The sequence below is a fragment of the Ochotona princeps genome, chromosome 2 (genome assembly GCF_030435755.1).
Source record: "Ochotona princeps isolate mOchPri1 chromosome 2, mOchPri1.hap1, whole genome shotgun sequence".
NCBI lineage: Eukaryota > Metazoa > Chordata > Mammalia > Lagomorpha > Ochotonidae > Ochotona > Ochotona princeps.
The window spans coordinates 85,179,947-85,196,225 of record NC_080833.1 but is presented as its reverse complement, the minus strand read 5'-3'; the positions used below and the strand labels follow the sequence as shown (position 1 = coordinate 85,196,225).

Here is a 16,279-nt window from a genome sequence, read left to right as displayed (position 1 = left end):
AAGCAGCAGAGGATGACTCAAATGCTTGGGCCCCTGAACCCATGTGAGAGACCCAGAAGAAGCTCCTGGTTCCTTGCTTAAGACTGGCCCAGCTCTGGCCATGGCCATCATTTGAGAATGAACCAGCAGTTGAAAGATGTCTGTCTCTCCTTCTAAATAACTCTACTTTTCAAAATAAAAAAACAAAATGAGGGAATCCCTTCTTAGGAAAAAAATGAAGAAAAATTAAGAAGGGTTTGGTAATGAATTAATTATGAAAGGACAAAAAATTCTCAGTTTTTCTTCACATTTAGTTACCCAGTCCTATGATTTTTAAAATGTCTTAGGTCTGTCCCTTTGCTTTCAACTTAGTTGTTAAAGCCTTATGATTAATGAGATGAGTTTTCCAAAATAACCACTTCAATAATTTTCTCCCTTACTTCCTCCTTTTTTTTTTTAAACTGGACAGGGACATGACTCCTGTCTTTATTGTCCTTTCTTCACATTATAAATGTTCTTCTAAAATACTATGAGTAGCTCATTACTGCAAGAAAGATTTTTGACACATTCTTATTCACAGTATCTGGATGAATTTACTGGTTTTAACTAGAGTTAACTACATTTTTCCTGCTTCATAGAAATCATCACAGTTCCAAGTTCAGTTTTGGGTAGTTTTAACGAGTTTCAGGAATCCATTGCACTAGGTGTGTAACCTTATGCCTGTCCTCAACAAGCTTGAATTGAATTCCAGTTTGACACTGTAAGATGAACAGATCTCAGCCACGATTTTACTGCATAACATTTAATTGCTTCTTATATTATGTAAGTAGAAATTGAAAAATTAAGGGAAGAGGCACATAGCTTAGGTAGAATTTCAGGTGAAAGTTGCAAGGCAGTCAATGAACAGAACTGCGCTGGAGGCCAGGCACTTTTAAATCTGTCTTAGAGATGCCAATTAATCAACAGGGTTGAGGAGCTGGTATTTTGATACAACAGGATAAGCCACTGCTTGCAATGGCAGTGCCTCACCTGGGTGCCAGTTCCATTCCTGGCTGTTGCACTTTCCTTCCTGCTAGCGAGTCTGAGCATGCAGCAGGAGATGATTCAAGTGCCTGGGCCCCTGAAGTCCACGTGAGAGACCAGCATGGAGCTACAGGCTCCTGATCTGGCTCGGACGCAGCCCTAGTCATTGACCCATTTGAGGGGCAAATAAGCAGATGGAAGAGCTTTCTAACTGTGCCTTTCAAAGAAATAACTAATGAATCTTAAAAAAACATAAAGACAAGATATTGCGTAAAAGCTCTGGAATCTATATGTAGGAATATGGAAGACATAGACAGGGAGGCAGGGTTGTTTGTAAAAACAAAAAAATTAAGGAGTTTAAAGAGAGATTGCCATCAAAAAGATGAAATAAAGAAGAGTTCAAGGCTTCTAGTCTAAAAAACTATGAAAATGCAGATACCGCTAACAGACAGAAAGTTGATTAGAAATCCATACATTATTAATTTTGAGGTCCAAAACCCAGGAAGGTAGAATAGCAGAACTAGCTCCATTTCACCCAGAAGAAATAACATTCAGAATGAATGTCACTTGAGCAAAGCCAAAGTCCTTGAGCAGCAAAACCAGGGAAATTCTGCCCTTGTGCTGTCTCTTTTAAGTGTGCCCAAATGCTTCTGAGAGCAAAGCCAAGCTCCGGGCTCTCCTTCCCGTCCTCAGCACAGAGGCCACAGCTGAGGCCAGCCAAATGAATCATTCTTTACCGGCAGGAGAACAAACATGAGAAAAGATCCTCAGTGAACAAGAAGTTAACTAACAGGCAGAAGACACAGAACCACTGGTGCACGCATTGCTCAAGAAGGCAGGGACAGAAACAAAAATCAAAGCTAGAAAAGGTGCAGTCTGCATAGCCAAAAATGGAGTAAGTTCCCAGCAATCTCAAATGCCAAACCATGGTGGAACAGGATGAGGATTTGGCTTGGAGGTTATACACTTAACTGCAGAAAGTTTTTCAAGCATCTAAGTCTTAAGATATCAGGAAATCATTTAAAAAAAAATGATGTGACTGACAATGTCCATTTGGTACAATAAAAAAGCATCTTGTGGAAATACAATTTGATCTTTTAAGTCACAGATAAAATATATGTCAGCATATATATGCTCATCAGTGAATTAAAAACAGACACAACAAGGTAATCAAAAAACTCGCTACTGACCTTGTTCAAGCCTGTAGAGGGTCTTTTCCAGCTTTTCCATTTCGTTCAGTAGTAAAATTCGAATCTGTTTACTGTGTCCCATTTTGGCTTCTAGAAGACTTGAAATATCTCAGGAGAATGAAAAGAACTTCAAAGTTGAAGCAGTTACCCCTATTTAAAAAAAAAAAAGCAATTAGGACAAAGAGAATAACCATTAACTATAACTCCAGAGCTGACAGCTGCACTTACATGTTCTATGTTTTAACACTAGCAGAGCAGTAACTGAGAATCTTATCAATAAGATACAAGAAGGCAAACTGGGAACTGTTTTCTTTCCTTGAGCACAATGGGTAAGATCGAAACAAAAATACTGCACGTATGATTTTTACAATTAAAAAAAAACTTAAGGCATTCTCAGAGAGAAATCATATACTCGGGAAAGCCTACGAGAAAAATTTGCAGCCGCAAGCCATTTGGCTGTGAAGACTCCAAATGGCATGGCAGTTTACAGATTAGTCAGCTCAAAGATAACAGGTGGGAAATCGCCCCAATCCCAAATTCGGGGCGGAGGCCACCAATGGGGAGATGACAGCCGAGGGAAGCAGTTGTTGCCTCCGGAATAGCTGCCGCGGACATAGGATGTGCAGACAGCGCTATAGATAGAAAGAATGCACTTCCCCGAGAGGCCTGAGGCATTCCGAGCACTTACGCCGAGCTAGACGCGCGGCTCCGGGGACGCTGCGGGACCCGCGACTCCGGAGGCGGAGGCGGCCAAGGGACGCGAGGAAAGGAGAAGGGGAAAGGCCGGCCGCTCAGCCCCGGGCTCGGGCCGCAGCCCAAAGAGGGCCGGGCGCCGTGAAGGGCAGAGGGAGGGGCGGCGGCCGCGGGGCCCGGCCGGCGGGAGTGGCCCTCAGCGTCCCGCGACCCCGCCCCGCGAGGCTCCGGGACCGAACCCGCGACCCCGGCCGGCTCTGCGCGGACCCGCCCCGGAGGGAGCCGGCCCGTCCTCTCACCCACTTCCGGGAGCGTCCCGACCCGCTCGCCCCGACCGCTAGTCTCGCGAGAGTGCGGGCCCCGGGGCAGCCGCGGCCGGGGACAGGTGACTTGGGGCAGATCGCCCTGGCGGGGAACCCCGCTTTGTTCTCCACGATGGTTTGGCGACCCCGGCTTGCGCCCGTCTTTGAACGGCAAGTTAAATATTAAACCAATCAATCAATAAGGTGGATTAAATTAATATTAAAGAAATATTGACGGCCAGGTAATTATTGAAATCCTGTGGTAGCAGGCTGCGAGCTCGGTTGAGTTGCCTAGTAGGATCTTTTTGTGGAAAGAACTGAGTGGTAGGAGGCAACCGACTTCCTGGTTTCTATTACGAGTGTTTGTGTGTGTTTTTTGCTTTTTTTTTTTTTTCTTTTCTATCTCAACTTCCTATGAACTGATTTTTCCCGTGTCTAAAATAAGGGGTCTGGCCACAGCTCCTGACATCCCATCCGACCGACACCTACTGTCTTTCTTAGTCCTCCCTAGCAGGGCTCCTCTTCCTGTAGGTAGCCACAGGACCAGGTAGGGGAGAGGAGGAACTAGATTGGACTATAAGATGTTGGACTCTATGTTTAGTTTATGCTTGCAAAGAGGGACTCTCAATTGTACTTGATCAGTGGATATGCAACAAGGTGGAATATTCCACATGGAGGGGTGGGGTGATTCCAGTTCCAACGAAGCTGTATCACATAATACAATGTAATCAATGAATAAAAAAAATAAAATCTAAAAAAAAGTCAAATGCTTTTACAAAAAAAAAAAAAAGAGTACAGATACCACTGGTATTGATCAGTGCTGCTTGTGCCTAACTTCCACTGGATTTGTGCTCTTGTTCTGATGGCCGGCTAAGATAGAGCTGCTCCTATTCCAGGCCAGCAGTTCTAGACTCTGAGTGGAAGCCTCTGGAAAGGTTATGCCTGAGGGGAAGAAGTAAAAGCCATCTTCGTGGGCTTTTCAGCGATGGATAGGAACTTTGGGGAAAGTTATGGGCTATGGAGGAAAACTTTCACTTTATTTCTGAACGACTGTAGGTCCTAGGAGGGTAATCAATTAAAAAAGGCATTTGAAACACTAGCTTGTTTCAGGAGATTTATTGGGGGACTCTGGGGATCTGTGTACTTGGGGTGTTAGCAGACAGTCAGCTCTGGCAGGACTTCCTCAGAGGCCAGGTAATTGCATTCAGGCTATGCCAGAGGTGTGGCCGTGGTGCTGGTCAGGCTGCTCCTCTAGGAATGCTAACTGCACAGGCTGGGGGCGTGTCCTCATGACTGCCCTCCTTTTTCCCTTTAAGGCACTTTCAGAAGGACCAGACTTTATTTCTGTTCATTTGGATTTTTCTTTTATCCTGGGATATACAGAGGACCAGAGGGTGAGGGCACAGAACTGAGATGAGAACACACGCCACCCCATATCCCCTCCTTCCAGGAAATTCTCCCAAGCCCAGCAGTGGTACTGTAGTTTACATGATGACAAAGAGGGTGATTTTTGTTTGTTTTTGTTTTTTTCCAACTGTGCAGGCATAGGAAACTGGCAAAGCTTAGGAAACCACTGGGATTTCATGAATAAGGAAAAATAAATTTCTAGGCCTAAGACCTGAAAACAGTGGAAAGAAAAGCCAAAGGCATCACTTTTTTTTTTTTATCAGTTCTAAAACATCTTATTTTCTACCCGTTCCCTATGGAGAGCTGTGTGGTTGAGTAAAGCATTATGACAGATGGGAAGGACAATCCCAGCCTGGAGATTTCTTGGACCCCTGCTTTGGTAAGTCTCCTTCTCCCAGAGGAAAGCTTTCATTCAGGTGTCCCAGAGAAGGCTGCCTGTTCCAAGCCTCTGCTTCTGTCCTGGTGTCATGCATCTTGTCCTGGCTCTCACTGCACCAATTCATAGACACGCAGGAAAATGTGTGAATCACTCCATCCTGAATCGCTCTATCCTTGATTCCATGAAGTCCTGGAACGAAAGGGACCCAGATGACCACTTCACCTGTTAAACCTCTGAGTTGTCTAGTCAGGATTGCTAGACACCCGGTAGAATCTGCCACGATCACTGGGCAAAGCCAGCATTCCCTCAGAGTGACAAAGTCCGGCTGTGGTCGCTTTGCTTCTGCTTCTCAGCCATCCTGATCCCAGGCAAGGACAGTCCCACCTGGCTGAACCAACTTGGTTAGATGATGCCGGGATTTCATTCACTTGGGATGTCACAAGAGAATTAGCTTCAAATGGGAGTGGCTCAGGTGAAATCTCTCTTTATTGATGACAAATCAGAGAGGGAAGGAAAACATACTTCCTTGAAGCAACTGCCTCCCTGAGAAGCAATTTGCCAGGCCTTTAATATCTTACAGGAGAGCAAATGTCCAGGATGTAGAAAAGGAGTGGAAGGTCCTTTCTGCTTGTGGTATATATTATCTGTTTAAAAATCTGACTCAGGCTGTTTTTTTTTAAAAAAGAACGTTTTTTAAATTTTAAATTTTTAAATTTCTTAAAGCAGGGGATAGAGATGTGTGGAACAGATAGTAGAGGAGATCTATAATTCTAAACAAAATGACACCAAAAAAAGTGATGCTAAGCTGAAAGAAAGAAGACGAGGACATTCAGGGTAAAGGATTCCATGCAGAGGTACACAAAGTACAAAGACCATGTGGTCAGGACATGCTTAGTAATCTGAAAAAGGTCACTGTAGCGGAGTGAAGAGAGTGATAAGAGACTGGGTCAGACAGATGGGGAAGAGTGGTGACTAGATCTTGCAAGGCTTTGTAGGCTGTTGCAAGGACTTATGTTTTCATGCTGGCAGAGAGAGCAGGCCGTTGGAGGATTCTGGAAAGTGTTGCAATCTAGCCTTTTATAAGGGTCATGCTACAGCTTTATGGGGATACCTATATAAATAAGCATGGAAGAAAGTAGGATGACCACTTAGCAATAATTATTTAAGTCAGAGAAAGTCCTTTCTGCTTCTCTCTCTCTCTGCCCCCCCCCCCGTCTCTGTTTATTATATGCTTTCAGGGAGAGCTATAGCTATGAACATGTTGAGAAGGTGAATTCTGGATGTATCTTTAATTTCCCTTTTAAAAATATTTGTTAATTTTATGTATTTGAAAGACAGAGCAACAAGGAGAGAGAGACAGAGAGAAAATGAGAATGAGATGTCCTTAATCTGTTGGTTCATTCAACCGTTTCCACAACAACTGGGGCTGAGCCAGGCTGAAGCTTCTTCCAGGTCTCCCAAATGGGAACAGGGTCCCAAGCACGTGAACCATCCTTTGTTGATTTCTCAGGCCTTAAGCAGGGAGCTGGATTGGAAGTGGAGCTGCTAAGACTAAACCAGCACCTACATGAGATACTGGTGCTGGCCCATAACCAGCATTCCTATTGTAAGTCATCAGCAAACAAGATTGCTCTAGAATGCATACTGTATAACATCATAGCTCATGATCATGAGCTAGTGGTTGGGCTTGAGTGCCAGCTCTGCTAGGACCTAACTGTGAAGCTTGTACTCAATCTCTCCATGCTTTTTCTTTTTGGTTCCCTTTTTTAAAGAATTCATTTTATTATTTTGCATGATACAGTTTTGTAGGTATAGGGATTCGTCCTTTCCCCTCCCCCTTTCTCCCTCCCATTATTTCCCCCATATTATTACAGTAGTGTAGTCCTTTAGTAAGAGTTACAAATTTAACATTCTTCTGTATAAATGCATCATGGCATTGTAGGTATAGGCAAAGGTATGAAATTTAGTATCATACTGTCAAGGCATATTTAGCTGTTTCACTGGAAGTCTTCCATTTATTCCAGAGTAAAGATGCCTACTGCAATGTCTTCACTTTCTGGTATGTCTGTTTCCATTGCACAGTTAATCTTTGAGAATATATATATATATATACTTGTCTGTTTTGGGTCTTGCATGAATATTGCCTTTTTTCAGAGATAACATATTTGTCCTTTTGGGACTGGTTTATTTCACTGAGCATAATAGTCTCTGGTTGGGATAATTTTGATGCAAATGTTAGAATTTCATTCTAGAAAGAATGAAATGGCTGTGTAGTATTCCATGAAGTAGATGTACCACAGTTGTGCATTTTCAAGTTACTGTTTTTTAAGTTATCAATTTTGGTGGAGGTGGCAGTGACAAATATCTTGTACATTCTTTGCAAAGAAATTGATACCACTGAGGAAAGGAGGGCCAGCCCCACATTTGGAGGCACTGTTCAGTGCTGCAGGAGCTGCTACACCCTCTCTTCCTACATGACTCCTATGAGGATCATTGGAGTTGTCTGAGAGTGATGTGAGCTCACAATCTCTCCCATGCTACCGTAGAGTTTGTTTTTTTTCCCCACTGTGTTTCAACAGTCTTTGAGGCATATCTTCTGCCATATCTTCTGCAGCATAATAGCTAGGTATTTTGTGAAAGTTAACCAATGTGGTATCATTATGCTTGCCCCAAACTGCTCAGAAGCACCTACTTTTTCTTTTCAATACTGAATTTGTTGACTGAGCACTGCCTCTTGAGCAGATCAAGAATATCTGTGGCTGGTGTGATGGCTTAACTGGCTAATTCTCTGCCTGCCAGCACCCCTATCTCATACGGGTGCTGGTTCAAGTCCTGGCTGTTTCACTTGCCTTTCAGTTCCCTGCCGTGGCTTGGGAAAGTAGCACAGGATGGCTATTTGAGCGCCTGAACCTCTGTGGGAGACCCAGAAGAAACTCCTGGATCCTGGCTTCAGATTGGCTCAGCTCTAGCCATTGAAACCACTTGGAGAGTGAACCAGCAGATGAAGGATTTTTCTGTCTCTCCTCACTGTACATCTGCCTTTCCTATAGAAAAAAATAAGTCTTAAAAAAAATCTTCTAATTCTCTTGACAAGAACAAGGTTTCAGATGCAGTGGAATTTTTTTCCTTCTTGGGTTTCCTAGCCCTGAGGTTGTTCTTCTGAACTTTGCCGCTGACATCTGCCTTCTTGGCTCAGGTCTCTTCTTTGTATCCAGCTTTTGAGCTTCCTCATCTGTCATTTTGCTTTGATTTTTACAACTGTAAAATGGGAATAAAAATAGTATCTGCTAATTAAATGAGAGCTTAGAACTCTGGCTGAAAGGTACTAGATACTGATATCAGTACAGATGTTACCAAAGCAAGACCCTAACAATATTGTGAGACACATGCCATATTTCCATTAGCTTTTTGAAGGATTCTTGAATGATGTCATTGTAAAATTAATTTTGTAAGCCACATGGTATCCTCTTTGAAAAATCATAGTTGTGTTATTTGTGAAGTTCTTGGTATGCCAATGAATTCATAGTTTAGGGTTACAATGGTGCCACGTGCAGCCCTCATTTGAGTGAACATCTGGTGTATATATGGCTGTGACAGTGGAGTTTCCAAAACACTGGTTTAATGAAGTTGGGAGTAGGAGGAGGACCGTGATTAGAAGATGCTTTTATCCAGGTTTGCATGTATGTGTATATGCTTTTACGGAAAAAATATTTTTGGCATTATTTATGATTAGGTCCTAACCCAGTAGTATATCTTCTGATATAAATGGAGTTGCCTCATTTAGTTTTGCATGCTTCAGTATACAGTAATTACTATTTTCTCTGTTTTCTATAGTAATATCAACTGACACTATAATATCAGAATTTCATTTTACAAAATTTTGACTTGTGTTTCAAAATCTCTTCTAAGTTATACAATTTTCCCCTGCCTGTTTGAAGCACCAGAAATAGCCATTGAAGAGAAAAAGAGAAGATAGGAAAGGAAATAGAATTGAAGTCAGAGAATCAGGTAGCAGGACCTAAACCTAACAGTGAAGAGACATGGAAAACCAGAGTGAGAATTTTCAAACAGTAGATAGCACAATTTAAAGAAAGTGAACCTTAGAGATAAACCTCCCTTGAATTAGTTCTAATCTCTTTGAAACAGTTTGTTCATACATAAATGCAGAAAACAACATTCACTGGCTTGGTTGAAGATTCAGTAAAATTAAGGAGGCAGTTGAAGTGTTTATTATCACACGTGGCATAGAGTGGGCTTCTAATAAATGGCAACTTAAGAAAAGAAGGGTGATGCTCAGTTGTTCTTGCTGGTTTTATGTTGGTGGTCAGACGAACGGGAGGCTCTTAAGGCTTGGCAGAAGCAAAAGGCGTCCGATGGTTCTTGCTTGTGATGAGGCAGTACAGTGGTAAGTTCAGAGAAAGTCAGGCATCAGAATTTCAGCCCAAATTAAAGAAAACAGAGGAATGGCATGGAATAAGGAAAAAATAAGGATAATCGGTGTGTGCTAAATATTAGAAACTCTTGTTTAACAGTATCATTGTGGTATAGTGGGTTACGCCAATGCTTGGGGTGCCCACTGGGAGTCCCAGCTACTCCGTACTCTTCTTCAGATTCTTTCCAAAAAGTATTTATTTGAAAGGAAGAATTCCAGTGAAGTAGTGGGAGAAACACAGACAAAAAGTTCTTTCATCTAGTGGTTCAAGCCCCAAGTGGATGCAATGGCCAGGGCTGGGCCAGGACAACGCCAGGAACCTGTAACTCCATTCAGGTTGCCCGTTAGAGTGGCAGGAGCTCAAGTCTTTGGGCCATTATCTACTACTTTTCTAGGTGCATTCGGAGAGAGCTAAATTAGAGGAGAAGCAGCCCAATTTGAACTGCTGCTTAACCTGCTGTACCACTATGCTGACCCTCTAATCTGTGTTCTGATCCAGTTCCCGGTTAAAGCACGTGGAAAAACAGTGGAAGACAACCAAAGTATTGAGATATTTTCCGTCCAAGTGGCCGGCCCAGGTGGAGTTCTAGGCCACTGGCTTCAACCTGTGATGCTCCAGCTGATGTGTTTGCAGAGTGAACCAGCAGTTGAAAGATTTACTCTCTATCTCCATCTTGTTGTCACTCTACCTTTCAAATAAATAAATAAGTCTGCGTTTTTTATTGAGATGTACGTGTATTGTAGGGTTCTAAAAAGTTTGTGGAAATGGGCCCGACACAATAGCCTAGCGGCTGAAGTCCTCACTTTGCACAGGCCGGGATCCCATATGGACGCCAATTCTAATCCTGGCAGCCCCTCTTCCCATCCAGCTCCCTGCTTGTGGCCTGGAAAAGCAGTCAAGGATGGCCCAAAGCCTTGGGACCCTGCACCCACGTGGGAGACTTGGAAGATGAAACTCGTGGCTCTTGGCTTAGGATTGGCTCAGCCCTAGCAATTGCAGCCACATGGAGAGTGAACTATCAGAGAGAATAGTTTCCTCTCTGTCACACCTCCTCTCTGTATATCCGCCGTTCCAATAAAAATAAATACTTTAAAAAAAGCTTATGGAAATGAATTTTATGAAAATCTACACATGAATTTCATTTTATGCCAACATAAACTTATTTTTTAATTCCCTTTTCCATGATCTTCTTGAAGTTCCCTCAAGGGGAGGTCAAAATAAAAGCATTTCTATTCAAAATGAAACAAACCAGAGCAAAACTTGGTTTCTTACAGGAAAAAATTAGATTATCAGCATTGAGTGTGATATTTCCTGTAGGTTTTTCATATACAGGTTTTGTTATATTGAGATCGTTTCCTTCTATTCCTAGTTTTGGGGGCATTTTTGCTATGAAAGGGTGTGGAATTTTTTCACATTCTCTTCCTGTAACAATTGAGATGATGATTTTTATTTATTTAAAACACTTATTTCCCTTTTCTTTTTGAAGGAATGGCTAATGGATTTGAATTTTACATTTCTCACAGCAATATGATAAGTTTATGATTAACATCACGTTATCCATGCTGCATTTACTGTGTTTTCAAAAGTAGCACTCTTCTTATTATTAACTTTGGTTAGTTTAAAAAAATATTCTGTATTATGAATAGGAATTTGTGGATCAAATTCATAACAGTGCAAAAAAGAAAGAGGGAGAGAGAGAAAGAGAGAGAGAGACAGACAGACAGAGAAACAAAACGTCTTCTTCCACTGGTACAGTTGGAGCAGAAGGGCCAAAACAGGGAGCTGGAGACACAGTACAAGCCTCACAAACCATCACTGGGATCCACATCAGCTCCCATCAGGAGTTAGAGCCAGCCACTGACCCAAAGTACTCTGAGCTAGGCCAAAAGCCTACCCAACAAAGCTTTCAGAATGGAAGAATTGGTAGCAATGCATCAGGCATCCTGATATAAAAGTTTTCTATCTGTCTTGCCAAAAGGGAGAGCACTCATTAAGAAGAGAAAATCTTTTTCTTCTGAATGTCCAGTATCTTAAGGAATGTATGCTGTATAGTCACTATACACTAAGAAATTTTAAATTCTTACCTTGAAAAGGAAGGGTATTTATTCCTTGGCTTTTTGGCCCTCTCTTGTTTCAGAGAGTGCAGCAGTTTAGGATTATGGAGAATCAACTTACTGTTATGCATGAATCTGAAAGTATTCCAGATTTGCAAATCGTGCCAAAGTGATCAGTCATGCCATTTAACTTGATGTTATTAAAGACTTGAATTTGCTGTGAAGCAAGGATTGCACTTTCTTTTCCTACCATGTCACTATCAATCATTTTCTTTTTTCAAAGCAACAGACTCATGTATTATTCAGTTCTCAACAGTTAGCTTGAAGATTGCTTGAGGATAGATGGCTAAACAGTAATACAAAGCAAAAACTGGAAAATGATGGTACTTTAACTACTAAGAATAGCTCTTTTTATGCAAATCATCCTTAGTATGTTATATAAAGATAAAACTAGATGAAGTATAATCTAATATAAAGCACTTCATGAGGAGATCCCTGCTTTATAGATTCTGTTTGCTGACCTGCACAATCCAATTTATTGGAGCACTTGACAGGAGTATCTCACTGTTGTTCAAGTGAACTCAGAGGAAAGGTCAATGGTATAACTGCAAAGGTCAATCTATTTTAATTTCCTATGGTCTAAAAAAGCCCTCTTCTCAATTTACAGTGACTGTAGGAGTCATTTTCCTGCTTACACAGTAGTAAAGGGGTTGTATATCTTAAATGCAATACACTGAAAACTCAACAAAGCAAAGATTAACATTAAATCAGTCAGACTTGGGGAAGTTTATTCTATGGGCACACGTTATACATTCTGTCAAGTAAAATGATTACTTCTTTGGTTATTTATTAGAAAAATACTAATAAAATTTCAGTTTCTTTAAGAAAGCTTTTTTACTGGAAAATATTTATCAAAAAAATAAAGCTACATTTTAAAAACATGCGAGGCATAGGTTTGATAATATTGGTAGTTTTTGAAATACAAGTGTGTAAAATACACATTGAATTCAGAACCAAATCAGTAATTATTCTTTGAATCTATTATTTTTTTTCTTTTTGGTATTTTCCTTTATTTGAAAGGCAAAGTTGCCAGAGAGAGAAAGACACAGAGATAGATAGAGATCTTCAGTCTGTTGGTTCACTTCCCAAATGGCAGCAATGGCTGGGGATGAGCCAGGCCAAAGCCAGGAGCCTGAAGCTTCTTCTAGATCTCCCACATGAGTGCAGGGGCCCAAGGATGTGGGCCATTCACTGCCTTTCCAGACACATTAGCAAGGAGTTGGATGAGAAGTGGAGCATCTGGGTTTCAAATTTAAACCCATATGGGATGCTGATGCTGCAGGGTAAGATTTAACTTACTGTACTATAACCTGGCCAGGGTTATAGTTTCTGAAAGCAATTTTTCAGGACTTACTTATTTAAAAGGCAGAGTTACAGAAAGAGAAGAGAAATAGTGAGTAATCAGCTACCCACTGGTTTACTCCCCAAGTGACTGAAATGACCAGGTCTGGTCCAGGCTGAAGTCAGCACCCAGAGCTCTATCCAGATTTCCCATATGGGTGGCAGAAGCTCAAAAAGTTGGAGCATCTTCTATGATCTCCCCAGGCATATTACCAGGGATATGGACCTGAAGTACAGCAGCAAGGACTCAAGAATTCTCATCTGAGATGCGAGTGTCACAGTTAGTAGTTCAACCCACTGTGCCGTAACACTAGACCTATGAATTGATATTTTAAATCATGCTATATTGATTTAACACATTGTCTAGAATTTATTTTGACTTTTCTCTATCCATTTTAAGGCTGATTCCTCAATATCATAAAGGAATTTTAAAATATAGTGAGCATTTGAGGTACTTTTAAGTTCCTTTATGTCATATTTTAACAATAGCATTTAAGTTAGGTTGTCAAACAATACTTTTACGTTCATAATCCTGTACTGTTTAAAAGGCAAGATAACAGAAGAGCACTTATGTGCATATCAGGTAAGATGATTATGGATCTTGCTGAGTTCCTGACAAATTGTGCATGCAACTTAATCTGAGTCTTAATATTGTTGCAATACAGTGATCTCTAATCATGAATGAATAAATAAGAGAAAACCTGTTTCAGGAGTAGCTTGCAAAGTGAGGATTACCTATAATTCAGAACTCAGGAGATTTCTGGTAGACATGGTGGGATAATGATGCTGCATTTCAGGAAACTTGGGAGGGCTTTTGGGTAACCTGACTCATGAGATGGCTAATTTCTGGGAAGTACATCCTGGCATATGCTCCTGGGACGGGGGTAGGGGGAAGCTGCGAGGAGGTACAAGGAGGGAGGTAAAACCCCCTTCGGAGACGTCAGGACTTCTACCATTTCTCTCTTCCACTTATTTTACAGGAACCCTAGGAGATCTAGGTGGGACCCAATATTGTAGGAAAGTTGTTGGCATTATGTTTGCTGCTGCAAGACACAGATGCATCTTGACTTAGGGTGGGGCTACACCCATTGGAAGCTGAATGAATAAAAATTTATTTTAATATGCTTAACCTACTGAACATAGCATTGCAGTGTGACACACTGAAGACTCAAATGGATATGGTAACATGTATTGTGGAATTATATACAAATGAAGGGAACACATCAGGCCATATGATGAGTTTTGTATAGACTTGAACAGCATAATTTCAGGGATGGCATAGATTCCATCCAGGCTGTTATAGATAGACAAGGATTCAATCTGATTGGCTGAGACAGGTAATAGCAGGTAACAGAGTCCTTAATCTGTTTCTGGTGTGGTTCTCATAGCCTTAAACTGCACTACTTCTAGCTGAATGATAGCATCTTTGTTCTTGGGTTGTAGTTAGACCACAGGTAACATATAAATAGTTTGACAATGGAGAGGTATAGACAGGGCTACAAGGACCAGGCATAATATCAGTGGACCAGAACTGATATTGTCTAGATTTTTTTGTTTGCTTCTGAAAGATTTCTTTTATTTGTATTCGAAAGGCAGAGTTACAGAGAAGAGGAGAGACAGAGAGGTCTTGATCAGCGGATTCACTCCCCAGATGGCCACTGTGGCCAGAGCTGAGCTGGTCTGAACCTGGGAGCCTGGAGTTTCTTCCAGGTCTTCCACATGGATGAAGGCACCCAAAGATTTAGGCCATCCTCTGCTGCTCTCCCAGGCCATAAGCAAGGAACTGGATTGAGGGTGAAGCAGCCTGGATACAAACAGTGCCCACATGAGTTGCTGATGGCATAGGCAGAGACTTAGCAGCTACTATGCCACAACAGGTCCTGATATTGTCTACATTATACTTATTTTACCAGATTCCAAATATAACAGCAGAATTGTTACATGACTACTCACGGTGGTAGCTGCTCAGTCTAAAATACTGGGGAAACAGTGAGAACTAGGCAAGAAGTTTGGGAAGGAGGCTGTTGCTACTTGGTGGATGGGGAATGTCAGCCAGGCATGAAACATAAGGAAGAGAGACTAATTCTAGAGTCCTTAATCTGTTTCTGGTGTGGTTCTCATAGCCAAAAGTCAATCTGATGATCAATTTTCTCATATTCTCTCTAGGACAGAGAACCAGTGGGCAGGAAGCAAAACACAGTGCTCTATTGTCACTTGAGCACAAGGCTCAGTTTACAAAGCGTGTGCTTTACCGAGATTTAGCTGAGATGTTCTGCTCAATGTAAGTTCACAGCTTTACAACTATAAAGCATCCGCATTTCTCCCTTGCAAAATGTATGCCACTGCATTTTGTGATAATCCTCATGTGCTGTTATATGGCATGATGCAAGGAGAACAGTGTGAAATGCTTCAAAAAAGTCATGAAAATGCATATTAAAATCTGCATGGATTTCAAAATGCTTTGCACTAAAAATGTGCATTTTTAATTTTTAAAGATTAATTTCTTTTTTGTTCTAGTTGAAACATTTTTTTAATTTTGAATTTTATGGTGCAATTCCATAGGGTCTGGGATTTCTGCCCCCATAGTCCCACCTCCCGACTGATTTTCCCCATATTATTGCAATAGTATAGTCCTTCATAAGCAGTCATAAGTCCATCAGTCTTGTTATTTAAGTGTGTCTTGACTTTGCTAGTACAGACAATATCAGATAGTCCAGCATCCCATTGCCTAGGTATACAGTTTTATTGGGAGTCGATCTTTGCTCTGGAAGTAGGGGATGCCTATTGCATTGCGTCTTCACATCTGAATATGATAGTCTCTATTAGGCCATCACTATACACTCCCTTAAATGAGAAGTCATGAGACAAAGTCAACAACATGTATGAAGTCAAAACAAAAAATTTATAGCATCATGGAGCTGAAAACCACTGAATAACCAACACATGGGTGGAGGAAAGAAAACTTGGATAAAATGATGCCACCATGTGATCCATGAGCCAGCAATGAATTTGACAAGAGAAAAGAAATTATTTGGAAGAAATGAAAATAAAAACAAAAACATCAAAATATGTCGGATGCAGCAAAAACAGTATGGAGAGGACTATTGATCTTACAGTTTGCATGAAGGCTGCCTTATATCAGAGAGAACATATGATAGTTGTCCTTTTGGGGTTGACTTATTTCACTGAGCGTAATGGTTTCTAGTTGGGACCATCTAGTTGCAAATTATATGATTTCATTTTTTAATGGCTAAGTAATATTCCACGGAGTAGATGTACCACAATTTCTTTAACCACTCTTCTTTGGACGCACATCTGAATTGTTTCCATGTTTTTGCTATTGTAGATTGTGCTGTTGTAAATATGGAATTACAGATCCCCTTCTAATATGCAGTTTTCATTTCCTTTGGATATATTC

At 41.2% G+C, this 16,279-nt stretch overlaps 1 protein-coding gene across 1 annotated transcript in view; it reads right to left on the bottom strand.

Moving 5' to 3' along the window:
* The window catches only part of AGL (amylo-alpha-1, 6-glucosidase, 4-alpha-glucanotransferase), a 62,341-nt gene extending 59,125 nt beyond the window's left edge, over nucleotides 1–3,216 (bottom strand). The window contains exons 1-2 of the mRNA XM_058659516.1: nucleotides 2,881–3,216; nucleotides 2,193–2,342 (exon numbers count right to left, since the gene is read on the bottom strand). Of these exons, the coding sequence (XP_058515499.1) occupies nucleotides 2,193–2,274 (82 nt within the window). The 5' untranslated portion in view covers nucleotides 2,275–2,342; nucleotides 2,881–3,216. The remainder of the gene's footprint in view (nucleotides 1–2,192; nucleotides 2,343–2,880) is intronic.
* Nucleotides 3,217–16,279: the final 13,063 nt, after the last annotated feature.